The sequence below is a fragment of the Sander lucioperca genome, chromosome 5, assembly GCF_008315115.2.
Source record: "Sander lucioperca isolate FBNREF2018 chromosome 5, SLUC_FBN_1.2, whole genome shotgun sequence".
In the NCBI taxonomy this organism is placed as follows: Eukaryota; Metazoa; Chordata; class Actinopteri; order Perciformes; family Percidae; genus Sander; species Sander lucioperca.
In genome coordinates, this window is record NC_050177.1 from 297,352 (window position 1) to 325,170 (window position 27,819).

General features: G+C 40.7%; 2 protein-coding genes across 3 annotated transcripts; one reads left to right on the forward strand and one right to left on the reverse strand.

The window, feature by feature from the left end:
• Positions 1-612: 612 nt before the first annotated feature.
• Positions 613-6,739, forward strand: aqp11 (aquaporin 11). Its single transcript, XM_031304238.2, has 3 exons — positions 613-1,589; positions 2,941-3,057; positions 5,813-6,739. Exons 1-3 carry the CDS (start codon positions 992-994, stop codon positions 5,911-5,913), a joined length of 816 nt encoding a protein of 271 aa, XP_031160098.1. The 5' UTR covers positions 613-991; the 3' UTR covers positions 5,914-6,739.
• A 3,144-nt stretch (positions 6,740-9,883) lies between these two features.
• Positions 9,884-25,354, reverse strand: clns1a (chloride channel, nucleotide-sensitive, 1A). Of its 2 annotated transcripts, XM_031304219.2 has the most exons (8): positions 24,882-25,353; positions 23,032-23,168; positions 20,554-20,697; positions 19,715-19,825; positions 17,701-17,706; positions 13,634-13,807; positions 10,435-10,501; positions 9,884-10,304 (listed from the first exon to the last, which is right to left on the reverse strand). In XM_031304219.2, coding segments are annotated over exons 1-8 (759 nt in total). In that variant the 5' UTR covers positions 25,001-25,353; the 3' UTR covers positions 9,884-10,303. The 2 variants fall into 2 exon arrangements, with proteins under 2 accessions (XP_031160079.1, XP_031160080.1); XM_031304220.2 differs by lacking the exon at positions 17,701-17,706 and having other exon boundaries at positions 24,882-25,354.
• Positions 25,355-27,819: the final 2,465 nt, after the last annotated feature.

Genomic DNA, 27,819 nt, shown 5'->3' on the forward strand with positions numbered 1-27,819 from the left:
CCAACTGGGAATGACGTCATACCCGAGTTGAATGCGTTCTATTTAAAAGTCGGATTTTCATTGTTTTCATTAGCTCTAGCCCGGTTAGCTATTGTTAGCAATACCAGTTGATAACAACGCATTACGCCGTTTTTTTGTGCATGCAAACAGCGTAACAACATGTCCACAGATAGAAGTTGAACATGCCTGTGTGAACGACTGATTTAGTGAGACACAAATAAGACAGAAGTGCTGATAACTTTATGTTACTGCAGCTTTCACAACTAATATGTTGATACCAGGGGGCAGCCATGTTGGATTTTGAACTCGGGCTACTGCGAGGTTGTACGAGTTCCGAGCTCGTAAATACGAGGTCGGGGGGCGTGTTTACGACTTTGACCTGTAAAAAAACGAGTTGTGAGGTAAATAGAACGCGGCATCAGTCAATTAGTCATGACAGTTACGGAAACATGGGGGGGGGAGGGGCGAGCTTGCTCTATTTTGTTTGGTATTTACTTGGAACGTCAACAGAAGTGACGTCACGCAGGAACTCATTAGTGCACCTTTAAATGTAAACCAGGTGAAGACTGAAGAAAGAGAGGGATGAGATGACAGGGGGGAGACAAGTTTAGAGAGAGGAGAGACAAGAAATCAGAGAGTATGAAGGTAGAGGAGTGTGGGTCGGAGGTGTAGAAGATAGGGAGGAGGTGTGGGAGAAGAAGGGAGGCAATCGGTGGGGGAGGAAGGAGGAGAGAAACTGCGGAGTTCAGTCACTTCCGCAATCTGCACCATGTGAGCTACCGGGACTGAAGTCTATTTGCTCCTCTTTGGACCTCGCATCCTACGGGATAAAGCAGCAGCCCGCCAGAGCCGAGGCTTTCATCCGCCAGAGGAAGCGAGATCCAGCGATAGAGAGAGGCCAGAGTCCGGGGAGGAGACATCACATTTCGGGGTCTCCCAGCGGCTGAAGGAACAGACAGTCCCCGAAAGAGAGCGCAGATCAGCCGGGAAAATGACTGCAGACGTGGCGGTGTCTCTGTCTTTGCTCGCAGGGATCGTCGCGCTGAGCGACATAACCCGCAAATTGTTGTCCAGGGCCCTCGCGGACACCGGGCTCTCGGTGTACGCGGTGGAGCTCGTGTCCACCTTCCAGCTGTGCTGCTGCACGCACGAGCTTAAGCTGCTGTCCGAGGTGGGCGGGATCGAGACTCGACTCGCGCTCACTTTGACGTACCTGGCGTCCGTGGTCCACGGGCTCACCTTCAGCGGGGCTATCGGCAACCCCTCCGGGACGCTTGAGCAAGCTTACCGCGCGAGGTTCTCGGGCGGTTGCGCCCTGGCGCGGATCGCGTGCCAGTTTGCTGCGGCCGCCGCTGCACAAGCCGCGGTGCCGGTGATCTGGGGTATTGGGTTGTCGGGACTGCACGTGCGACACAAGCTGCACGATTACCGGTGCATCAGCCCCATTCATGCTCCGCTGCCCGAGGCTGCAGCTGTGGAGCTCGCATGCGCCTTTGCGGTTCAGACTGCTATAACCCACACGCGATCGGTGGAGGAGAAATACCGCGTGCACGCGGTAGCTGCGGTCATCGCAGCAGTGGTTTATGCAGGTATGACGCTGACTCTGCTCTACTTTGTGGTTTGTCTTTGTTGATGAGCCTGTGTCTTGCTCATGAGCACTTTAGCAGGTCTCAAATCGCATGCAGCAGAATTGTTTATTACAGTCTATGTAATAAAACACAACAAACTTGAGATTTTAGGTAAGATAGGCTTTCTTCTTTAGTCTGTGATCACACCTACAGCTGCTAATTTAGGCCTATCTCCTTTCTTCTGTTCCACTCTCTGTTTATCAGGACTTTGTCATGTGACTTTTCTTTTTACTCTGTAATTAGAAATGTGGCAAAGTACAAGAGATAATAGAGATAAGAGATAGACTTTATTAATCCCACACTGGGGAAATTCCCTTGTTGTTATGATAGCCTACTTGTGATTAAAAGCAAGACTAAAATTGCAATTTAAAAAAAAATAGGTACTAAAAATGCAATTCGTTACTTCCACCCCTTTCACTCAGTTAGTGAAGTTGAGGAGAAGAGACAGATCTCCGACACAGAGGCTAGTTTCTAAATCTCCCTGTGTCTAAGAGAGGAGAGTCTGATGTGCGTCATTTACGGCGTAGGCTGTAACACTGACAAAAATCTCGATCAGTATTTCCCAAAGCCCAAGATGACGTCCTCAAATGTCTTTTGCCAGCAATTTTCACATTTAAGAAGCTGGAATTAGAGAAGTTTTACTTTTCTATCTTTAAAAAAATAACTCCATTAATAGATTATCCAAATAGTTGGCAATTCATTTGTACTAATAGTTGACAACTAATCAATTAATTGATTAATCTTTGCATACATATATAATACATACTAATCATACCATTTTTGCACCTACTATACTAGAAAATATTGTAATTTCCTGTTTTGTTCTAACAGGAAAACAACAACTTCAATGTGAACACACTTCACAAGCACCTGTATGGAACTAATGTACTCTCACGTCCTCTGCTTCACAGCTGTTTGAACTTGGTGAACATAAAACAATCTATCTTTCTACGAAGAATTACAGAGCACAGTTGTAAACTGTGGCTGCAGTTTTGGTCCCTAAAAGCTCCTATACTGAAGATTTACGTCTTCGGGATAGGAACCAATGGGCTTGGAGCTGAGAGCCACAGACAGGAAGTCAGAATGTATTGAGAGATGGAGTAACACAGTGTTGGTTTGGGTGTTTTCATGGGATTTGATGACAGTTAGAAAAATATAAAATAGTAACATCTTTAATCATTTAAATTCATTTTATTCAGAACTGCCTCTAATGTAGCATCTTGTGTGTGTGTGTGTGTGTGTGTGTGTGTGTGTGTGTGTGTGTGTGTGTGTGTGTGTGTGTGTGTGTGTGTGTGTGTGTGTGTCCGTCCAGGTGGAAGCGTGACAGGAGCTGTGTTTAACCCTGCGTTGGCCTTCTCCACACAGTTTCGCTGCAGTGGAAACTCCTTCCTGGAGTATTCTCTGGTCTACTGGCTGAGCCCGCTGCTGGGTAAGACCCACTGATGCATACTGATATCAGGGGTATCTGCAATTAACTTTAAAAACTCATGTCGAAGAATATGGAAATGGGAAAAAACTTTAGACTTAGACTTCTCTTTATTGATCCTTTTGGGATGACTCCCGCAAGGAAATTGGATTTCCAGCAGCAGATTTCAGCTTACAAACACTTGTATAGAAAATAAAGAGGTATAAAAATACAGTATAGAAAAATAAAGTATAAGAATAACAATAAACTTTTAGCTAAAAATAGGAAGTAAACAAAAAGTAAATAAATAAACAGTAAAACAATAAACTATAGATAAATAAAGATAAATATATAGGACTGTGTATGGCATTGTGTTCAGTGTTTCCTTTAGGATCTTTTTTAGCAGTGGGGGCAGATCTGTGGGGGGACCCCCCCCCCAAGTCCCGCGCTCCGCCGCCAAATGTTTTACGTATTAAACGGAACTGACGCTTCGCTGCAACACAAACAAATATATTTATTCACCTCTATTCACTCACAATGAGGCATATTTTCAGTTTTGATTGAACTGTATTTTTGAGGAACTGTAGATCTACAAAATTAATTTTACAAGAAATTCTTCATAGGGAAACCAAAAGCCAAAGTAGGCTATAGTAAAACCATTCATAATGAAACTAATTGCATCTTTGCCTCAGTGGCAAAGTTGGCAGCCTTGATGTGTGAATTTGATTTTTCTTGGCTTTTGGAAAAATAACTCCAAGGCTCGGTTATAGGGGAATTCAGAAAGAGGTGGCCCATTGATGCTGAGTAGCATACATGCTGTAGATGGTCCCCCTGCGGCCTGTTCCTTAACACTAGGACGGCCAGGACGGTCATTTTGACCGTTTGTGGGTAATAACTTTGCTGAATAAAAAAATACAATCCTGCTGGTACCTGACTTTTCCTAAAAGAGTCTGTATTTAAAAAGGCAAAGAAAATACAATCACTTTTACCTATTTCGGCCATACACGGTCATATTGACCACTCGGATTTTTGCGGTTTTGTTTTTAATCTTTTGCTCGGTTGAAGATGCATCTCGGTTGCTTAGTAATAATCATCGTCTCTGTCAGAGAAACGTAACTAGCGGTCTCGAGTAACAAGTGTGGGCATCACCGATGGGCCGAAGACAAAGCCAGAGTCGGTAACGTAGGCTACGGCGTGGATGGACTCAGTTCTGAATCAGAAGAAAAGCACCGGGCGCTCACTCTGAGAAAGGCGCGGTACACGTAGATGGCCGGTAGCTGTCTACGTGTTCATATAACTTTATACATCCTCAAACTGGCTGGAATCATTACACACATCCTCTCCAAGGAGTGCACCAGCTGGAAAATGTCCCGGAGGAAGTTCAGGCAGCAACTGGCAAAGTAGCTGAGAGCGGAGTTTATGGAGGAAAAAAGGGCCGCGGCGCACGGTCCGAGCAGCGCTGACACCACAGCAGACACCAAAACGGAGGCAGTGACAGGTTAGGTTAGGTTATAAATGTTCAAATAACATACTTTTAACTTTTGTTTGGCTGTGAATTATGTTGAATGAATGAATATTTTTCGGGATATGAATGTATGAAATAATCACGGTTCACTATGCCATGATATGAATTATTGAAACACAAACACTATTAGGCTAGGCCTACTACTCAAAAGTATAATTAAAATCGTTAAAATGTACATGTCGGTGTTATTATGTTGTTCTAAAGATATCCTAAGACAATACATTAATATCGCAATTGGGTATTTATCATGAGAGATTATAGAGTTTAGAATCTGGCGGTCAAAATGACCGCTCATGGCAGTTCTAGTAGTTCTGGGATTCCGGCACTTCCAGTATCTTAATACAGTGTAACTACTTCAGCATGTAAATAATGCACCTAAAATACAAACGTGAGCAAGGGCGTTGAGCAGCAGCAGGTGAAGGTGAAGCCACGAAAATCACCAGTTAACTTAATTTAAATTTGCAAGAACTATAGACTAATACAGGCTTAAATGAACTGACAACATAAGTTATACGACTTACAGTTCTCAAGGATGCACACATGCCATCTCAACCGGGTCCTCCGGACAGCCTGTCTCTTTTTTCTTTCTCCCTTTTCTCCGAGTGGCACGCGTGCCCACTCGCGGTGTGCAGCGCGTGTCCGCGCTATTCTCCGACGTGCTCTCCAACAATCACTGCTGATAGATCATAGACGGCTTTTTGTACATTTCTGATACCGTGGCGGGAGGAATCTAACCGTGGCGGGCCGCCACTTGCCAATCAACATAGAGGAAACACTGGGTGTTATTATACAGTGAATAAATGACATTTAGCATAAATTAGCAGTTAAAAGCAGTTAGTGTCCAGTTATGTATATGAGTAGATTATTAATTAAACCCTAAAAGAGTTTAAGGTTGCTTTCACACCTGAGATGTTTGGTCCATTTAAAAACGAATCCTGGAGCGTTTTGCAGACCAAACAAACTCTGGTTTACTCTGGTAAACGTGTACATCATTTCTGTTTGCATACAGGCTGGCTGTGTCACTTAAGGATGGAATTATAGTCATAATAAATTATTCCCTTTTTGGCTGGGGACCCCCTGGAACTCCCTCAAGGACCCCTGGGGGGTTCCCAGACCCCACTTTGAAACCACTAGTTTAACTTATTTTTGATTATGTATCCACAGGGCAGCAAAGGTTATCATTTTATCTGTCTGTCTGGTCTCGTGAAAGTCTTCAAAAACATTGATTTCAACAATTCTTTTTTGCCATTCCAGGTATGATGAGCTCAGTGCTGCTGTTTGATCAACTCATCCCCCTGCTGTCGATAAAATCATCGGCTCTCCATCTCCCCCTGGAGACCAAGAAGAGGGCATGAACATCGCCGGCCTGGCAGCATTTCAAACCCAGAGCATATGTGGGGATGTTGTTACCGATACACTGTTAACCCGCTGCTGATTTCAGTCGCCACGAGTTAGAAAAAAATTAACAGCACTGATTTGCACTTTTTCTAAAGACTTCAAGAGCACACCTTAGAAGCTAGAAAAGAAAACTAAATACTCGAATTATAGTGTTTTTGTAAGATAGATCTCCTAAAGAAGGCATGCAGAAATTGATGGACCATTTTTCTTGACTTTACGAGGTGGTTGGTAGAACACTAAAAGTCATTGCGATGTTTGAGTTCTTTTGAAATTAAAACCTTTTAGGCACTTGAACACTTTGTTTTTTTTGGATCACCACCTCAGAGCCAACATCAACTGTTCCAAATGCACACTGTAAATGTCAAATGTCTGTCCCTAGTATATCTACCATTATAACTAACAAAAGAAGGTTTGCCTTGTACTTGCATGACTTTTAGGCAGATTACAGCATGTCAGTGTGAAATTCTGCAACAAAGTGTTGTATTTACAATAAGTTGCCAAGTTTTTTGTGTAATAGAACAATTCACTTTAGCTAATTCACTAATTAATCAACATTTATGATGGAAATATATTTAAAATGTTCTAACTTAAGTATGAAAGTTACAAAGTGCTTAACAGAAAAATGATTACTGTTTGTACCTGATGTGACATTCCAGAGCCAAGCACATTGTAGGAATGTACTGTACTCATGTCTTGGTTAGCTCTGCACAGATTTAACTGGTGCCTTTGTATTCTCTGTAAAAAATGGAAAGGCAGATTAAATTACTGTTTTGTCAGACCCCATTTTGAAAAAAAGATTGTTTCTTTAATGTTGTTGTTTAAATGTTGCGCAGTAGGGCATTTACTTGATTAGCCAGTCATTAAAAAAGGTTACTCAACATATTAATCTTCTTTGATTTGAAAGTAATTTTTCACTCATAGGGACGGCTGTCGGTCCCCCACTTTGGTCCAGACTTAATTACCTCAGCAATTATTAGATAGATTGCCATAAAATGTTGTACAGACATTCATGATTCCCAGAGGATGAATTCTACTTACTTATTTTTAGCTTTTAGTGGAAAATATCACATTTTCTATGGTTATAAGCAAGTACAATACAAAAAACACAGATCTTTACACGTGAGATAATACGAAATGTAAACTTAAGAGTTGCCAATATGTGAGATACAATGCATTTAAACATAATCCAAGGAAGGTTAAATATCAACTATTCAATAGATTGCCATGACACTTGGTTCAGATATTCACGTCACCCTCAGGATGGATTGTAATAAGGTTTGTGATCTTTGACTTTTTTTCCTTACACCATCATCAGGTCGACATTTTAATGTGTCCAACATTGTATGACCAAATACCTGCAGGTAATGACATTCCCTTCCCATCAGCCTCAAATGTACTTTGTGTATCGTGCTAATTAACAAATGTTAGCATGCTGATTTTAGCATTTAGCTAATTTAGTCGTTAAACTTTTAACTATTTCATATATCCTCTTTCTATTGTTCCTTAAATATTGTTTTGCTTGATGAATTTTATAACATGTAAGACAGAGAAAATATTCTGACATATCTCGACAGGGGATAATTGTCTTTTCGGTCAACCTTTCCTCGTGCCATAACCTCACTATTTCACATCTCTGCTGGACAAGAAATGACTGCCATCCCGTGTCCTTTCAGTAGCCTGATTTGCTGTAAACATGTGTACCCCACCCAAAGAAAGGAACCCATACTAGTGAAGCATAAAATATAACTCAGCCTATCAGAGAGTCATTGAAATATGGTTTAATGCATTTAATGCTAAGAGACACAAGAGCCACGAAGAAGCTAAGGAGGACAAATAAAGGATATGATATGTCCAAACTTAAGGAAATGATGGATTACATTTATTCTACATTTTTGTAAGTTTTAATCATTTTCACAGGTATTACTTATAGGCTATACATACAAATAAATAAAATAAGGTAGTACTAATGTGTTCTGTTGTTGATCGGGGACACCGTTTCTGAAAAGAGATGTGGAGTTTCTGCAATATCATGTTTCAATACTGTGAGTGCCACAAACTTAGCAACAGTCACCTCCACTGTATTGTACCGGAGGCAGAAATTACAGAGACAACTATATCTGAAGACCAGGGCAAATAAATACAAAAATATCTTCATAAATAGTTACCACTAGAGGTGAGAAAATGTTTTCTCCGTGTGATTTGGCCATAGATAGAAGCTATCCAGAAGGTACTCATTAAAACGTCCAGATGCTCTGCAGCTCACTGTTGTGAATGCAGAAAGAACTGTAAAACCAAACCTATGAGATTAAAGACACTAAAAAGTGGAGTTGCAGTTTGTGTTAATTGTTTTTAGGTTTGCGAGTCCTTCATGTTGTATTAAGACACGTGTCAAACTCAAGGCCCGCAGGCCAAATCCGGCCCATTGCAGATTTAGATCCGGCCCGTATATCAATTTAGCCTGGCTCCACCCTCCTACTTCCGCTCAATTTTCATTTTCCTTCAGTACTCCGTCTGGGTTCGCGGTATATTCTTTGGTTTTCTCCGGTCAAATATCTGTAGGTCCAATCAGCGAACAGAGGGAGTGGCTGAGAACAATGACGTTGAGGACGTGCGCTAGAAAGATGCGAGCGAAGCCATTCGGTCCGTTGTGGCAACGCTGCCGAATATCCAGAAGTTAAAGCCCGAGCAAGAACAATCTTTGCTGAGTTGTGTTGGTGGCCATGATGTTGTGGCCCTCCTCCCCACGGGGTTCGGGAACAGTTTGATTTTCCAGCTCGCTCTGTTAGTGGTGAAGGAGTTGGCTAAGGCTAACGCTAGCGATGCTAATGCTAAATATAAGCCGATAGTTGTTGTCGGTCTCCCCTCTTGTTGCACATGCACATGACATACGCCACGACCAAACGTTAGCGATTGGTTATGGCAGATCCAGAGTGGCTCTGGGCAGATCCAATAGTTTTAAACTTCAACAGAGTACCCGCCTTCAAGGAAGTTAACACTTGTCAATGGAGAGAGGCCAGACTCTCTGTACAGATGAAATGGACCAGAGTCTGGTAGGACCAGGCTAATGGACCAGAGTCTGGTAGGACCAGGCTAGAGTACCAGAGTCTGGTAGGACCAGGCTAATATAGAGTCTGGTAGGACCAGGCTAGTGAACCAGAGTCTGGTAGGACCAGGCTAGTGAACCAGAGTCTGGTAGGACCAGGCTAGTGGACCAGAGTCTGGTAGGACCAGGCTAGTGAACCAGAGTCTGGTAGGACCAGGCTAGTGGACCAGAGTCTGGTAGGACCAGGCTAGAGTACCAGAGTCTGGTAGGACCAGGCTAGTGGACCAGAGTCTGGTAGGACCAGGCTAGAGTACCAGAGTCTGGTAGGACCAGGCTAGAGTACCAGAGTCTGGTAGGACCAGGCTAGTGGACCAGAGTCTGGTAGGACCAGGCTAGTGGACCAGAGTCTGGTAGGACCAGGCTAGAGTACCAGAGTCTGGTAGGACCAGGCTAATGGACCAGAGTCTGGTAGGACCAGGCTAATATCAATTTGGGTTAACAATACATTTTTTATACTTTTGATGACTTTTGTAGGGCTTTATGTCAATCAAAATGCGACAAAAAGCATACCAAAATGTCAGAAAAAGCAACAAATTTACAAAAAAAAAGGTGACAAATGTCTGAGAAAGCCACAAAAAAGGTGGAACAAAAGCAACAAAAATGAGGAAAAAAGCAAAAAAAAAAAAGTTTTTTAAAAAAGTGACATGCAGTAACAAAATCACGTCAATGAACTCTACATGGCAGGCCCTTGGCGTGATTTTCTTTTTCCAGTGTGGCCCTCTGGGAAAAGGAGTTTGACACTTAAGATAAAAAAAAAAAAAAAAAAAAAAAAAAATGTTTAGTGGAGTTTTCAAACCTCAGTTTAATTAATAAATCAAGCAAAATATCTTACAAAAACTATGCATTTATTGACAATTTCATACAAAGACATTAACTCTCCTTTGCAGAGAATCTGATATTAAATTGGTTGTTAGGTACAAAACAAACTCAGCTTTTTTTTCTTTTACAGTCAACAGGATCTGGATATTTGTGGCTGCATCTCAATAGTCTACGTTAGCTGACTTGGCTGTATGCAGCGTACTTTACTTATATGACTTGGACAAATTAGTAAAGATGAAGGGGAGCAGAAAGCCAACAACACAATACAACATGTGAGCTCCAATTCAACACAAGAGAAAATGTAAGAAGCTTCAAAAGACTAGTGAGATGATTACAAGTAAGAGCTGAGAGCCTTAAAGAAGTGCTGCTGTCCTCGCCTCCAATCCCATGATGCAACACTGGTGCTTTGACTGAGATGACTTCCCTCTACAGAAAGATTCAGAAAACACATGAATGAACCAGACCGTTCACAATCTGATCCTCCAAATTTATTTACAAAAGACGATTCCACAAATATGTCTTTTGTTGCTACTTGTCACATCTTTTATTTTATTACCAGTGGTCAACGTCTGCGTCCTCAAACTGACCGGCCTCCATCGCTGCTGCATCCACCTCCATACCGTCTGTCAACAACAAATACACTCAATTTTTTACAGCGTCCCAGAAACAAAAACCTTGTAAAATCCGCCATCATCTTTTTCACTTTCACAGCAGATTTGTGCTACAGAAAACAAAATGGATAACTATATTTTCTTTATAGAAATATCAATAAAATGTTGTATATTTATACAAATATCTGTCTTCTCTGTGTGACCTACTAGATACTACAAGTGAGAAGCTCCTTTACATTTAACAAGGTAAAACAGAGTTAAGTCCCAGCTCAACATTAAGCAGATGAACTTGTTTAGAACTAAAAAGGATCAACATCTTATGTTCAAGCTAAATTTCTCGAGAGTTTTGAACATAAACTTTAAATTCTGTATTTTTATACTGACTTTATGCTTACAAAATATCAAATGTTAATTTGCAAAAAACAGAAGCAGAAGGTGTCTTAGACCCTCCTTCTTTAAAACATTTTATGGGGAATTATTAGAACCATAGTTTACTGGCAGGTGATAAACTGGGTTAAAGGTCCAGTGTGTAACGTGTTTAGTTGTTCATTATCAAAATCTGTGTTGCCGGTTCACAAACTTGTCCTTTTTCATGAATATTTACCACCACCATCAATTTGCATTTGCATGAACTGGGGTAGACGCTCCATTTTAATGCTCCATCTTGAAATACGTTAGCTGGTAAGGGACATACTGCTCCGCCTTTTGCGTTTTCACTGTCACATGATAAACTCACAGGTGCTGCTAATGCTGCTAATGGGTATCGTAGCTTCCCGGCCCCGACAAGTTTGAAGAAGGAAACGTGGAGGACCACAAGTATTCAAAATAAAAATTTCAGGAACAGGAGTCTTCTTCTTCGCCCAGAAAAAGAAAAAGGAGATTGAAAAGAGCAAGAGACCAGCTTTTTGAAGGGTGAAGGCTACCGTAGCTGTAATACGTACTTTGAACTGCGTGGCGCGAGAGAGTTGATTGCGATATATGATCTCAACGCTAGATGGGAGAAATTCCTACACATTGGACCTCTAAGAGGAAGGATGATGCCCCCTTGTGACTAAATATAAAAATCAATATGTCTGAATAGTCCCCGTCTACATTGCTTTTTTCAAAACTAAGTCAACCCATGGCTGAAAGAGAAGTTATAGTTTCACTGTCCTTCCTTACTAGAATGAACTAAATGCCCTCCGATTACCAGCTGTTTCAGTGTATTTGCAAGAATCATACATGTTTTGCCTTCCCATTCAGATAAAGCATCTTTGGCTGATTAGACCTCTTCCCAGGACCCGGGCTGCTGCAAAGGACTCAGCCCACATGGGGCGCTCTTACTGGGTGAGTTAGAGCCCGCCCCATCTTTATCATTCTTATTGGTAGAGGAAATTTGTGACGTAATGAATTCCCATCTATGCCCCGACCTACCTTTAACCTGAGCAGAGGTCTAATCAGCTAGACAAACTAAAAAACACCTGTGTAGATGTCCAGGACCTTTAAAGATTTAGTGCGCGACTATTTTATATAGAGGTGCAACGATGAATCGATGAATCGATTAGTTGTCAACTATTAAATTAATCGCCAACTATTTTGATAATTGATTGTTTGAGTCACTGTTTTATATTAAAAAAAAAAAAAAAAAAATAGATTTCTCTGATTCCAGCTTGTTAAATGTGAATATCTTCTAGTTTCTTCTCTCCTCTGTGACAGTAAACTGAATATCTTTGAATTTTGGACAAAACAAGACGTTTGAGGACGTCCTCTTAGGCTTTAGGAAACACTGATCCACATTGTTCACATCAACATGTTTTGACATTTTTATAGATCAAACAACTAATCGATTAATCGAGAAAATAATCGACAGATTAATCGACTATGAAAATAATCGTTAGTTGCAGCCCCAATTTTATATTAATGAACGTCTGTTACATTCAAGCCATTGACAAATGAGTTGATACAAAGCTAATTAAGACTGTCAGCTCCACACAACTCTCTGTATTTCCCAGTATGGCTATGTTTACAAAATGGTGTAGTCCGGCGTCTTTCGCACTCAGAAGCTTGAGCGATGCGTTTTACGTCACCACTGAGAAAGACAACAGAAGCGTTCAGCTTTGGAGATGAACAGGACATAAAAATTAAAAGATAATGACCTCTTCTGAAGAGCCCAACATGTTTTTTAATCCTCTGTGTCCTCCTTGATTTGACGGGATAAACGCTACTAGCAAATGTGTGGAGGAGGGGTGGGGGGGGTGCGATCACCGAAGGCTTGTATCATGTGGACGCGCTGACAGTTTTGTTGTCATTACTTAGAATTCCTCATGGGGGCGGCAGAAACTACACACTATAGCTAATTGCAGGCGCTTGATATACAAATTGTCTTGTTCTATATATTTTTTTGGGCATTTTAGGCCTGTATTACACAGGACAGCTGAAGACAGGAAAGGAGGAGACAGAGAGAGAGAGGGGGGGAATTACATGCAGCAAACCCCCAGCCGCTGCAGTGAGGACTGCAACTCTGTAAATGCGGCGCACGTTCAACCAGGTGAGCTACCCAGGCGCCCTACAAATTGTCTTTTTAATGAACATATTGAATATTAAGCTGTTAATCTGAGGAAAGCTTGGTATTAGCTTGGTTTAATGTAGTCCACAGCTTTCATTAGTCAAACAGTAAATTACATAGACGTTTCCTTCAGTTTCATCATTATGTTGCACGTGGTGTATGGAAGACGGCACGTTAACCCATTCATTTTGTTTTTTTTTCATGCTTCATAGCTTCTGGTAAAAAGATGTTTGTCTCTCTTGGCTCTACTCACTTGCTCTGAACTTACATCAGGTTAAGTAGCAACAGAACAAAGCGGCATAAAGTTTTGAATGGTGACGGCAAAAAGATCAATTTTAATAAAGTGGCGAGAGGTAAACCTCCTTCCTTTGAGGGACGGTCATCTGAAATGGCTTCTACCATTCAAAAGGAAAGGTTTCGCATTTTAAACAGTAACTCTTATGTTGTATTTCTAAAAAGATGGGGCCCCTTCCTTGATTTCTTAAAGAAGATTAATGAAAAATGTCCAACATATTTGATTTTAGTCTATTATCAACGTGGCGTTATTGTTAATTTTCAGTCTCTCCATCACTAGGCTGCTGGGTGTGTTTGACTCAAACCTTCAAATTCGCCGTTGGCTTCTTCGGTTCGGACCCCGGCCATGTGGTACTGCTGAGCGACTGACTCGGCTAACATCCCCTCCAGCCTCTCCAGCGTGGCCTGGCCCTCCTGCGTGAGCGCCGACAGACCCTCATCACAGGTGTAGAAGGACGGGATGTCAGCATGGCCGTGCTCTGGGTGGTGGAGGAGAGAGACGGTGGCTATAACAGCTGCCATGCTTGGTATAGGAGTAGAAAACTTACAATTTATCATAGACAGTAAAATAAATGGACAAAGTGACGCCGTTGCTCTGGACGGAGACAAGTGAAGGATATCAGAAGCACTTTTCCGTTGAGCGCCGAGCGTTACTGCGCAGCCTCCAACTGAGAGAGACGTCGTAAATGTGACGTGAGCAACCTGTCTGAAAGTTGTAAGTCTTCTGGTAGCTGTGCCAAGAGAAATCTCAATCATTCCCAATCCTGCAAAGACGGGGAGCGTAGGTATATGCAGAGATGTTCACAAGTCATTTTTTGCAAGTCCAAGTCAAGTCTAAAGTCTTTGATGGGCAAGTCCAAGTCAAGTCTCAAGTCTCTGGCCATCTGATCTGTCCCTAACACTGTATTGTTAAATCTTATGAATTCAAAGAATGTCCTGTAGCTGTCACATCATATGGATACAACTATAAAGATACAATTTGCCTGTTCCCAGCATTAGCACAACACTTTGCAATGGTTAGCTTGTTACCTGTGGTGATATACGCTAAATGTAATGTCTCTTTCATTCAAAAAAAAATGTCGAAGTGGAAATCAAGAGAATAGTGGCAGCCCCACACCAGTTACAGAACAACATGCATCTCAGTGTCAGTCCAAATTACGCACAATAAGCAGTTTGAACTCACTGATGTAATGCTATTTATTTTCTAAGTGTTAGTACGCTCAGTGAAACTGAGTCCAGCGCGAGGGAGACCCGACTCAGAGGAGGAGAGGTTAGTGAGGCCAGCGTCTCCACGGCAGGTGACAGTGCGCACGGATCCGCTGCGCCACGCATGGATGAAATAATGAAATAGTAAACAGGGCTACAGTAACAGAAATATGTGCAGAATTAAGAGTCAAGACGGCCCAGTGTTTGGTGGACCGGGTACACCTTGTTCACTTAATAGTCTACAAATCATCCACGGGATCAATTACGCATCACCTGAGTTAGCCCCCCCGACACAGCGTTTGTTCCTGGGGAGATGGATCCATGCGTCCCGCCTCCTGTGCGCCATGGATGTCTGAGCCTCAGCGACTACTAACTATAAAGGAGTGACTGACCTATTTGGATGTGTTTTGAGACGCCTGATGAAGTCCGACGTTGTTGATCCGGCATCATTTATCTTAGTGCCACACACCTTGTATGTAGCTGTTAGCTTACTGCCACTATTTACCAAGTTATTGAAAGCAAAACTAATGACAAAAGGCACAACTCCAGGAGGACTTGGTGTCGCCATCTGCGTTGCATTTTTTGATATGTGCACGCACATAGGCGCATGTGTTACGTTGCACATTATGGCAAAGGGCAGGGGACATACAGCTCGTCATATGTTTCCCCGTATATGCGCCAATAAAAGAAAATAGAAATACATGAATACATTTAGATTTAAAAAGCAATAATTGTATGAAAACAGGTTGTTGACGAGTCTCGAAGCTCGAGTCCAAGACAAGTCTGAAGTCTTTTGGGTCGAGTCCGAGTCAAGTCTGAAGTCAGCTATTTGTGCGACTTAAGTGCGACTCGAGTCCGAGTCTCAGACTCGAGTCCCCATCTCTGGGTATATGTAAGGAGATAACATGGGCACAGGCTAATTATTGCTAACTAAAATGCTAGTTAACATTAGTAATTAAACTTAAACAGCTAATGTAAGTCTAAACTGCCTGAGAGCTTCTCCTGTACTATACGGTAATTCCTCTACTATGCGACAGTAAGTCGCGTGGTTATGACACAATCGTTAGCCTATTTTTACAAAAACGTCTGCTACAGAGCCATAACGTGAGGTACAAGATAATGGAGCCTTTTATATATTGTCGTGTTTCTTTAGAAATAAACAACGGACAAATAGAGTCTTTAAACTCTTCAGATGTAAAGTTATTCTCTGTCAAAGTGACGTCAAAATGAATGGCAGTCAATGGGATGCTAACGGGAGGTGATGGCTTGGTAGCATCAAAATGGCTCCATATGACCCACGCTTTGTGGAGGCTCGCTTACCCCCTTGGTATTTATAAGCACTATATTAACATTTACACAAAACACTGTACTGCAGCTGTACAAAGCTATAAATACATTGTAAGTGTTTATTAATGTAGAGTTTTTCTCAACAATTATAACTTCCACTATGAAGACAATTTAAATTATTACAGCTGCTTTTCTCATTCATTATCTGTTTGTATAGCAGCCTCCACGTATGGATGCTCAAAAGGAGGAGTTCTAGTTGTTAACAAAATAAGAAATAATTAAATCTGCTGACCTTTCTTCATTTATGCCATTATAGTGTGTTATAAAACATTTTGATATACTGCTTATGAATGTTAAATAGTCTTTAGTTGGATCCACATAGTGGTTGCTAGTCTTTCTGGGGTCCACGCAAAACAACAACAACAACAACAAAACATTTAAAATCACAAAGTATCAATAAAACAAATGGCAAAAACAAGCCAGACATAAATATAAAAATAAGTGATATGACTACATTTCAAAAAGTAGACAATAGAAACGTACACACCCAAAGAGCAACTTAACTAAGACAAACATTTTGAACTTCCGCCCCACTTCCTAACTCAGCAGCTAACACCAAGAACTTTATCTGTAATGTTTCAGTTCACCGCTGACATCCATCAGATAAATATGCTGGCAGAAATCTGAGGAGAAACACCCCCGTCATCTTAAAATGTTGGGAAATGCTGTCATTAGGGCCATTTCCTAAATTAGTTACTGAACCAATATCATTTGCACAAAAATAACAAGCCTACATGTGAAATTTGATATTGATAATACCTAATCATTATTTCTAACTTCACATCAAAACTTTTAAAATGTTCCTGATATTCCTCTATTCAGAATTGTATTTTGTGACTTTATCCACCTCTACCACCGTTATATTTCGTTTTGTTTGACCTCAGCCTCCAACCCCATTGTATTAACTGTACTTATCTGAGATTATAGTCACAGGCTAGCATCATTGGCTGTTAATGCCAAAAAACTAGAGCATTTAGTTATTGCAAACTTGATTGTTAATTGTTTTGACTAGAGATGCACCGATAGACCGGCCGGTGACCAGAATTGGCCGGTTTTCACGTGCTCGGCCATGACCGGCGACCAGCAGGTCAGTCTGACATATGCCGGTTTCATGCCGGTCAACGCTACAATTAACTGACAACGTAAGTTATACGAGTTACAGTTCTCAAGGACGCACGGACGCCACAGCACAGTCTCTCTTTCTCCTTTCTCTCAACTTTTCCGCCGTGTGTCGCGTGTATCCGCTCGCGGTGTGAAGCGCGTGTCCGCGCTATTATCGCACATGTAGGAACCTCGTGAATTAACCTGCAACATGTCAGCTGTTTGGACATTCTTCAGCGTGTGTGCAGAAGATAACAAGTTTGCAATATGCAACACCTGCAAGGAGAAAGTAGGGCGTGGAGGGACGACACCAAAAACCAAAATCACATTTTTTTTAGTTGGATATTGGACGTGAAAAGAAGGAAATGGTTCTAATGTTGCACTTTAGATGTGTGTGAATGTCCCACACCAGGAGTCATTTATATAGTTCTATTTTATACTGATCCATTATCGGTTCAAAAAATGTTCTATTAAAGAAAAGATAGAAAATAAATATTTGTGTGTGCTGTAAAGTGGTTAGAAAAAATGAAATCGGAATCGGCTAAAATTGGTATCGGGCGGCCTAACTCAAAGAAAATCGGAAATGTGAATCGGCCTAGAAAGTTATAATCGGTGCATCTCTAGTTTTGATTCTTCACAGACACATTTGTTCTGTAAAGAATCAATAGAAGGTGTTAAGTTGTTGCAAATGTGCAGCGATGAAGGCTGGAGGTCTTACCTGCCTCTGCAACCAAAGAGTCCCGGCAACCAGGGGATCAGAGAGAGACGGGAGATAAATGAGAGTCAACATGTTATATTCAGTCTACAGAATGTTATTATACGGTCAGCAGAAAACCTGATTCTCCAAAATGTATAACGGAAGGGAGAAATAAGGAAGGAGGGAAGGAGTTGGCCTCCTGCACTCTATGTTTTAATGCAGCCAAATTCACAATACAGTTGTCCTCACTTACATATTGTTCTGTTTCTATTGTCAGACAACTGAATGAGTGTGACCAGCAGTCATTACCAAGCTGCTGAGCTGCAGATAAAATCATTTAAAATTAGTCATGACAGTAAAGGTTAGAAGCAACAAAAAGTGGTCATATTCAGGGGCATTCAAAATTCCCCCAAAAAACTCTGAACCAAGTTATTAATGTGAAGCTCTGCTGCTGAAATGATTCCACTGGACATTAAAACCGCGACAGAGTGTATGGATATTGTCAATCAACAAAAGTGATTAAACAAGTATGTCTATCTTTTAAAAAACTGAAATCAAGACTTGATCTCATCCTTTAGACCAGTGTTTCTCAAATGGGGGTACTCTAGGGGTACTCTGGAGGACTGCAGGGGGTACGTGACATTTTTTGCTAAATGTTTTTCAGTTACAAGGCTGTAGTTACTTCTACTGTCCAAGTTTGTCACCTTTTTTTGAAGGTTTTGTTGCTTGTTTTTACCTATTCTTGCCTTTATTCCTTATGTTTGCCTATTGTCTTATTTTCTTCAAAGTTTGTCGCTTATTTGAATTTGTTGTCACTTTTGTCGCCCTAGAGTTGCCTTCCTTTCTTTCTACTGCCTTTTTCCAAGGTTTTGTCACCTTTTTTCAATCAGCATTTAAATGTTTTCCAAGTACAAGGCCGTTGTTTAGTAACTATCGCTGACATCGCTGTACTGTTCCTCTTTATACAAAAATTATTCACGCTGTGTAGGGGGTACATGGCTTAAAAAAACTGTTCAAAGGGGGTACATTATGAAAAAAAACTTGAGAACCACTGCTTTAGACATTCTAAGAGACTAAACTGTCTATTTCTTTACTGTATGTAATGTATGTACTGTATATATGTAACATTTCCACATAGAAATGTCCAACAACGAGTAGAGCGTTATATTTTGTTGAGCTGTGTACTTACATTACCCCAAATGTTTCTAACAATCAAACCCAGTGAAGTCATTCTGATCAAGGTAACCGTCCGTTACGTTTGGTCTCCTTTGAGTGTCAGCGTCAGCAGTGTGGTTGTCTGGCAGAAGCTGCCATAAATTAACTTTGTATCCACTTTTCAGCCACATTTTTGCAATACACTTTTTAGATCGTGGACATTTTTAACTATATATTTTAACCGGATGAAGGATATTAGCTCGGCTCGCGGCCCCTCCACCGACGAGCCGAACAGCTTCAGAGAAAAACAGATTTTTTTAACGTGAAAGTGCTTTATTTAGTGTCTTTACCGGTTTAAATCAGCGAATCCGAGGAGACCTCTACAGATAAAAACCTCCTGAACAACAAACACTGAAGGAGTCCCGACTGATTGCAATGACGTCAGACGGTAAGGACAACAACTCCCATGATCCCACGCTACTTTACGATGTTAACTAACTCCGTCTTTTGTTATTGTTTTTATTGAGAGACCCCTAACAGCAGAAACATATACATTACATATACAGTAGTACGTTTAATTATTCAGTACGTTTAATTATTCACTATATATGTGCTTACATTTCTGTGGAACCTTATTCCCACTTCTGCAACTATATAACTTTAAAAAACTTTGTACATTTATTTGGAACCAACAATGTGTTTCTGTCAAAGCTACGCGGGCCTTGATACCAGAATCTTGTTGTACGGATTAAATAATTATGATTTACCAAGAAGCGTGAATTTGTTAATATAATGTTGACCAGTTGCTCACACGCAGGTGACATTAGAATAAGTGTGTGAGCGTGTTTGTGCGTGTGCATCTTTATGCGTCTTTCCTCACCGGCCTCCTCCACGTCGTACTCTTCTCCTTCGAAGTCGTTGTCGGAGTCGTCGTCCTCTGGGTCGGGGTGCAGCGCCTGGCACTCACACATCGCTGAGAACATGGACTCCACTGCATGTAACGAGATGCTACATTAGAGGCAGTGCTGATTAAAATGGATTTAAATGATTGAGCTCATTCATTTTTAATAAAGTTCTTATTAATTTCCTAAAACAGCTGGTCACTATAGTTGTTCTCAAACAAACGGGAGGAAATAGTGTGTTCAATGGGGACTATTTTCAGTGGCGGATTAATCCACATTTGGTGCTCTAGTGATTATTTTGGGGCCAATTCAGCTGCAGTTACTTTTAAAATATTTACACGTAACAATTGTCAGGTGAAATATGCATGCATCAAAGGAAACTAAAACATGTCTTTTAGGTTTTGTAGTTTTTAAAGCCAAAGCGTCCTTGTTAATTGTAAGAGAATAACATTATTTATATGTAAGAAAGAAAAGTTACGTTCTTCAGCCTGGTGTCTTGTTGTTGTAGCTGACCCAGGACTTATTTCTCCAACATATTATGGACATTTACAACAAACTGTCTCAACAGTAACTTCAACATGTATCTTTATTTTTTATCTTAAATCTGTGGTCTTAATAATTTGGTTAATGCAGTTTAAAATCTGTCTGATCACTCGTGTAGTTAGCTTGAGTTGTGACTTGGACATTAAAATGTTAAAACTGATCAGAATGAAAATACGACCCTGGTTAAGGCAATAAAAAACTAAAAATATAAAACTACATATTTAAGTTAAGGACCAGAAACAGCCCGACCCTCATCCTCAGCGTGATCACTCACATGCCACCTTGTCGCTGGGCACAAATCGAATCTCGGTGATCGCTTCTTCGTCATCATCATCATCATCACCGGCACAGCTGCTGTTACTGCTGTCGTCTTCCTCGTCATCAGCCGCTTTCTCTGCCATATCTGCCTCATTCTCACCTGCAAGGGTATAAGAGTGACACACAGTCAAAAACTCACAGCTTTAACTTTCCTCCTGGTTTTACATGAATCATTATGCCACACTAGAGGTGCTGAAATTAATCAAATAATCAATGCATCGAATCGTGGACGTGGACGATGCTGCATCAATAATCGGCCGGGCCATAATCGATTATTTCTGTTTACAATTTAATGTAGGCCTAACAACCTTTCTGTTTACATATTCTGTTACGTTTTGCACATTCAGGAAGTGCCATGTGCTCAGTGCTATAGTTTTGTGTATCCAGTTTATTTAGTATTAGAGCACTGCAGAATATTTTCTTTTTGAAGCTTGAAAAGCTATGAATTAAATATCCTAGATGGCTTTAATAGAAAAATGTATTTTACGCATCTTGACGCATCGTGATGCGAAGATATCGAATCGAAGACATGATAATCGTAATCGAATCGAAAAGATCACACCTCTATGCCACACTGTTTGTTTTACATACATATATGTGATTTGATGGCATGGATTGCAAAATGAAGGAAGAGAGAGAAGATAGCGAGGGGCGAAGAGAAGAGACAGGCCAGAGAAGACAGCAACGTGTCCAATGTGTGGAATCATTTCAAGCTGAAACAAAACGAAATCTCTGTACAGAGTGTCCGAACTATCTCACCACAATAGCACAACGGTAATGCTTCAGCATCTCAGCAGAAAGCATCCAGTCCACATAGTGGGCCCGACACAAGGTAACGTTAACATTTACATTTTCAACCGGCTTTGTGTTACTGCAGCAAGGGCAGTACCAGTACATGCAGATGAATGGCCTCCCTCCTGGCCACCAGCGCCCAGAGCTCCGGCTGGGTGCCGTAGTATATTTACTAGTGCTCTTTAAAAAAGCTAAATTGTTTTTTTATCTGATAACTCAATGGAATAATCAATATAATATTCAATTACTAAAATAATCGATAGCTGCAGCCCTAGTTCAAACAATGCATGGGGGGTACCTTCCAGTAAAACAAAAGTAAAAAAAATACTCATATAAACACTTTCATGTAAAGATTTCATAAGTAGGGAAATATTTAGGCCCCGTTTACACGAATACGCTCGCGGGTGAAAACGACAAAATATTTGATCAGATGTGTCTTTCGTTTAGACGGCGACGGCATTTTTGTGGTTTAAAAACACAAAAAAAGTGAAACCACGCTCCAGAGTGGAAATCTTAAAAACGCTCCACCGTCGCGTCCCGTATAAAGGGTAAAAACGCACTGTGCGAGTGTGTGCGAGTGTGTGCGAGTGTGTGTGTGTCTGTGCGCCTTGTTTGGAGCAATAACTCCACTTCCTCGTCTGTCCAGACAAAATTGTCAGCTTTTGTTGTTCGCTTTGCGCTACTACAGAGAGGAGAGGGAGAGAGGAGGAGAGGGAGACAAATAGAAGGAAGGTTCTACGCAGGCGCGCGGACTTGGTGGATCGCATTTCACACACCTTTGCGTCACCATATGCACGCAGATCCCCCCCCCCCCCCCCCATAACGCTCGTCTAAAAGCGGAATAAAAAGTGAGAACGCAACGCCACTTTTGCGTTTTCTTTTCAGATCGTTTCCGTCTAAACATAGCCTTACCGGCAATTTCCACTGGATGCGGAACGGCTGCGGAACGTCGACGGAGTCATTAGGTTTCCATTAAAGTCGGTGTGTGTATTTCCACTGACTGCAGAACGGCTGCGTCCCGACTCCGTGCCAGCTCCGGCGGTCCGCAGCCCTCCGGAGCAGATACGCAGAGCTTCTATTTTTGCCGGACGCCGGAGAGCTCCGCAGCAACTCAGCACACGGCAGATAGTGCGGGACAGGAAGTCGAGCTCAGAAACAAAATAAAAATCTGGTTAATTTTCAAAGTGAAATACACCGTGCTCACGGCGGATCATATTTCCCTGCACTACACCTTGAAAACACAGCTCAGAGTTGTTTCCCCTCTACTCCTCTGGATGGAAACAAACTGTTGTTGGTTTTGTGGTTCTATTCTACGTGAAGTCGCGAGATCTCGTGGGTCCTCGTGACTACAGCTGTGCTGTAACAAATCCGGACCTAGTGGGTGTGGTCCACAGCGGAGCCGGTCCGCAGACGTTCCGCATCCTGTGGAAATCCAAAGTTAGTTTGTGTGTGGTGGGTTCACAGACCCAAAACCACAACAGAAACTAAAGAGTTTCCTGAACACGGGTTATTCTTGACACCAAAGAATAAAATGTGTTTAGATTAAGTGGCAGTTTGCTGCCAGATATCACACCAGAGAGAAGGCAAATGACTTCAAGTAAAAACTCAACAATTGATCCTACAGTGTTTTTGTCACTCTCACCCGTGAGTTTGCCGTTGACCATGACGTACAGGTGTTCCTGTGGGTAAGCGCTGACGTCTCTAGAGATGGCGTGCAGGCCGATGGTGGGATACTCCAGAGAGAAACCCATCCCTGAGCCGTCAAACCACAACAGCCGCCTGCGGAAAAGAAAATTGTACACAAAGCTGACAGTTCTTGTTCATAAAGGGTGCACGCACATACCGTCAGCTCCATTTAATGGCATTTGACAGTAGCAGGAAACACAGGGAGAGAGGGTGATGACAAAGCTGCAAGACCCCCACAAAAGTTTAGTATGTCATTTTTGAGTGCTTTTCCAGGCTTTCAAAGAGAGTTCTGAACTGTTTTCATGATTGTGGAAACTTTGGACCTTCACTGGAAATTCAGTGATTGATTTGGAGCGGAGAGTTTAAGTAAAAGTCAGTACCTACAGCAGTTTGAGACTGGTGTCTAAAAACATACGGCTGACTGATTCTGACAGCAGGGGTGCAACTAGTCATATTTTTCTTAAATCCATTACCTGTTTTAGCTACAAAATGTCAGAAGAATTGTTTAAAACAATCCTGTTATACTTTCCCAGAGCACCATGGGTGAAATAAATCTTCAGTCACTCAGCTTGCCTTCAATATGACAAAGAAAAGCTTAAAATCCTCACATTTGAGAAACACGTTGGCATGTTTGCTTGACAAACACTGGAACAAATAATCGACTAATTTAACTAACTAATTTAACATTGATTTTCTGTTGATTGACTAAAAGAATAACTGATAGTTTCAGCTTTACCTGATTGATCACTACAAAATGCCCAAAAGGTAAAAATTAGGGCTGCAACTAATGATTATTTTCATAGTCGATTAATCTGTTGATTATTTTCTCGATTAGTTTGATCTATAAAAATGTCAAAACATGGTGAAAAATGTGGATCAGTGTTTCCCAAAGCCTAAGATGACGTCATGTCTTGTCCAAAACTCAAAAGATATTCAGTTTACTGTCACAAAGGAGAGAAGAAACTAGAAGATATTCACATTTAACAAGCTGGAATCAGAGAAATCTTATTTTTTTTTTAATAAAAAAAATGACTCAAACGATTAATCGATTATCAAAATAGTTGGCAATTAATTTAATAGTTGACAACTAATCGATTAATCGATTCATCGTTGCACTTCTAGTAACAATAGAGTAAATCCCAGAAGCTTTAATGACTTTACACATTGAGATGTTTACATACAAAACACATGAAGAGCTTATAAAATATTAAGCTTTGTTATAACTACCCAACAGTTTATACAAGTACAGCTAAAAGGATTAGTCGACTCAGAAAACTGAAGATTGATCCATTTTGATAAATATTTAAGTCTTTTTTCATGTAGAACATTTGATGGATCCAGTGTTTCTAAAAAGGTGAAGATCTTCTGCTTTGTCTTTTAAATTATTTAAAATTTAATTCAAATTATATTTATCGAAAATTTCAAAAAGCCAAAAATGTCCCTAGTCTTTCTTCCTTTTACTTGGAACAGAGTATTATTCACAGAGTTGGATTAGTACATTTATTTAGGCAAATTATCTTAAAAACTTCCTTCATCACAGTTTGTATCTGACTCTCTCGGTGACGAATTAATTTTCAACCAAATTCATTTCTAACTCTTATTTTGAAAGTGACTACTCCCGGAAGTGGTTAGCACGAGGAGTGGCGGTGTTATGATGTATATGTTATTATTACACTTTCTGTCATGTATTTGTATAATTTAACACAAGGTCTGTTTCAAACACTCAAAATACACCTGGTTATACAACAACCTAAAACTAAAAATGGTGGTTTAAAGACAAAAACAAGCGCCACGTGCATCACTTACGTTTCGGCGACGTAGAGCGTGCCGCAGCCCAGCTTCTGGCCGTTCATCACCGCCGTGGTCTCGGCTTGCTCGTGCCTCACTCCCTCGGTGGGAGGACGGAGGTTTTTTAATAAAACCATCGTGCGTGCAACCGTTGACGTCTGCAGTCTCGCTGAATGAAAAGAAGCCAGACTCTGCTGTCAACAAGGAGCTGTGTGACCTATTTCGTGCCACAAAAGCTTTGCTAATTTAACCCGGGATAACTTCTCTGAAAATGAACGCTCGACAGCTGGAGGTGGATAAACTGCGAGCCGGGCTGTGGGCTTCTTCTCCGGGGTTAGCACGACCAGGCCGAGCCGTTCAGAGAATCCACACAGACGGTGTAAAGTCTGAAAATACACAAGCGATGTTACTCCTCACAGTTGTGTCGACCTTTCAAAGCTGAAATATCGCGGCAAGATGTATCGAAGCAACGTCAAAAAAATGACGTCACCACCACGAACAAAGCGTAGTAACGTCTGTTTGTACGTAACCTCCCTATTCCCGTAGCCACAGTGCTCATAAACATTTTATTTTGAATGTTCTTACCGGAAATGTTTGTATGCCATTTTGTCTAACTTGACGCCCATAGACTTAATAACTGTTTGGTGCCCTCCAGAGCCATAGAGATATAATATTTTATATATATATATATATATATATATATATATATATATATATATATATATACACACAGCATACACAATTATAATTGTGTATTTAAAAACATTTAGAATTTAATCTGCCTTAATTTAATTTTACTTTGTCTTCCCACCATTTATAATGCGTATACTCCCCTCCGGTGGTCGCACTCTGTAACTACACCCCATGATTTATAAACATTTATTTTGTATGTTTTAACCGGATGTACTACTCATGTGTAATTGTGTCTATCTTGACCATAGGCTGTATATAAATATATATTAATTATTATTATTATAATATTAATATACAGTCTATGATCTTGGCGCTAGTGGAATGTAAGTGTAGTTGCTCCCTGTGGCCACTAGAGGGCAGGAACATTCATGCTCTGGTTGTAGTCCCATACTGCAACCACCAGATGGCAGTGTACACAAGCTTATACAGTGAACGACTGTACCAAACTGTAAAGTACACTGTAATGTCTTTTTTTTGTGTAATAATAATATAAAAATATATGTAACCTTAATTATTATAATTTAGTTTATACGCATATATGTGAAAATGAAGATGACATTAAATTAAATGTCTCAAAATGACAATTTAAGTTGTACAATATTATAGAAATAACATTTAAGCACCCCCAGTTTTGGCTATTTTGGCAGAGGTTGAGGTCAGCTGGAATTCACAGCAGAAAAAGTCTGAAAACTTCCACAGAAACTTCTCAAACCTCTCCTGCAGAATAATCTCTGCCATTTTCAGCAATTTTCTATCAACTAATAGTTTTCCTGAATAAAAAATAAGCCACAGACACGTTTGTGTGTTTTTGAAGAGATGCCTGGGATGTTGGTTTTAATAACTTAGAAAACATTTATGTTACAGCAATACTACAGTAACAGTACAACAGAGAAATGGAAGGAGCCACATTCACATCCAGTGGTGCCTGTTTGAATGCAGATAAGTTGGACTGAACATTTTAAAACCAACGGATTCTGCCACAGAGCCGAACACAGATGCACACCAGGTTCAGTGGAATGATTTGGGACCGGTGGTTATTATAAACACGTTAATCTCAAATCTGGAGTAACAGTCAGAGTACTCTCTAAAAGTATTGGTTCTGCCTCAGTGTAACCTAAATGAAAATCTTTAGCGGGCTGCAATCTTATTTTTGGAGTACTGAGTGTCCAGTTGAGCTTAAAAATGATATAAAATCATCATGATGATCAAGAGGCTGCACTGCCACATTAAGGGGATCTTCCCAAAAAAAAAAATCTAGATGTTGTAGCCTATTTGCGATGACATAACCCATGCTTAGAAATTAAACCAGCTAATGAGACTCTGTCCTGAACCACTTTAGGAAAGTACCTGAAAAGAACATTTAGTAATTTAACCGGCGGTGAACTTCAAAGCCCACTTTTATCTTAAAGTGAAAGAGCAGGGCCAGTATGTAAAAGTAATTCCAGTTATCAATTCAACAGTTAAATCTTATTTAATGCTTTTGGCAAACTGTGAAGTTCCTCCGCACAAATTATGCATTTGTGACTCAAAAACTGGTTTTTAAAAGGTGATCACTTTCAGATTCTTCTTCCCCCTCAACGTCTCCAAAGCTAAATGTAAACCACTGATATAATCTCAGATATAGACTTGATTTTTTTGCTTAAATCATTACAGTATGTTCTTCAAAAGTATCATAAAGGATACTGTCAAACAACATTTGTTATGACTAAAGTTGTAGACCATGATCTAATTATTAGGATTAGTGGTAAAGGTCTCTACGGTTGTGAAACTAGATTTCACATCATTATGATAAGATTGGTACATACAGGCAACACTAATAAAGTGCCTGACTCACTAAAAAGCTTTTTGAAATGAAATAAAAGTAGAAAAAAATCCGACGGTTTCTCTATATGTGCATTTTTTCCCCTAAATGTTCTGTTCCCTGACAAGTGACAGAAGCATCGTCCCACATATGTTACGTTACAAAATACACTTTTGGTTTGGTGGCCATAAACTCTGCACAGAAAGCCCTTCTTAAAAATAGAATCACACCAACATCGGCCTCCAGCTCTTTACCGTATAAAAGTAGATGTTTTTCAAATGGACGACTGGCTTTGTTTCGTCGTGCGTCGTACGTTTTGTGACATCTTGAGATAAAGAAAGAAAAGAACGCCTTGTGTGAATCCTGGCTGGTTTGAGGAGCATTACAGGAATGATATTTGCATTTTGTGTCTTTAAAACAAACGTATGTCTCACACACAAAGAGCTTCAACGTTGGTAAGAG

Coding starts and splice junctions, on each gene's coding strand:
- aqp11 (XM_031304238.2), top strand. CDS start 992: ATGACTGCAGACGTGGCGGTGTCTCTGTCTTTGCTCGCAGGGATCGTC. Junction 1,590..2,940: donor CGCAGCAGTGGTTTATGCAG/GTATGACGCTGA, acceptor GTGTCCGTCCAG/GTGGAAGCGTGACAGGAGCT. Junction 3,058..5,812: donor CTGGCTGAGCCCGCTGCTGG/GTAAGACCCACT, acceptor TTGCCATTCCAG/GTATGATGAGCTCAGTGCTG.
- clns1a (XM_031304219.2), bottom strand. CDS start 25,000: ATGGTTTTATTAAAAAACCTCCGTCCTCCCACCGAGGGAGTGAGGCAC. Junction 20,698..23,031: donor GGTCAACGGCAAACTCACGG/GTGAGAGTGACA, acceptor ATACCCTTGCAG/GTGAGAATGAGGCAGATATG. Junction 10,502..13,633: donor AGCCAACGGCGAATTTGAAG/GTTTGAGTCAAA, acceptor TGTTGTTGACAG/ACGGTATGGAGGTGGATGCA.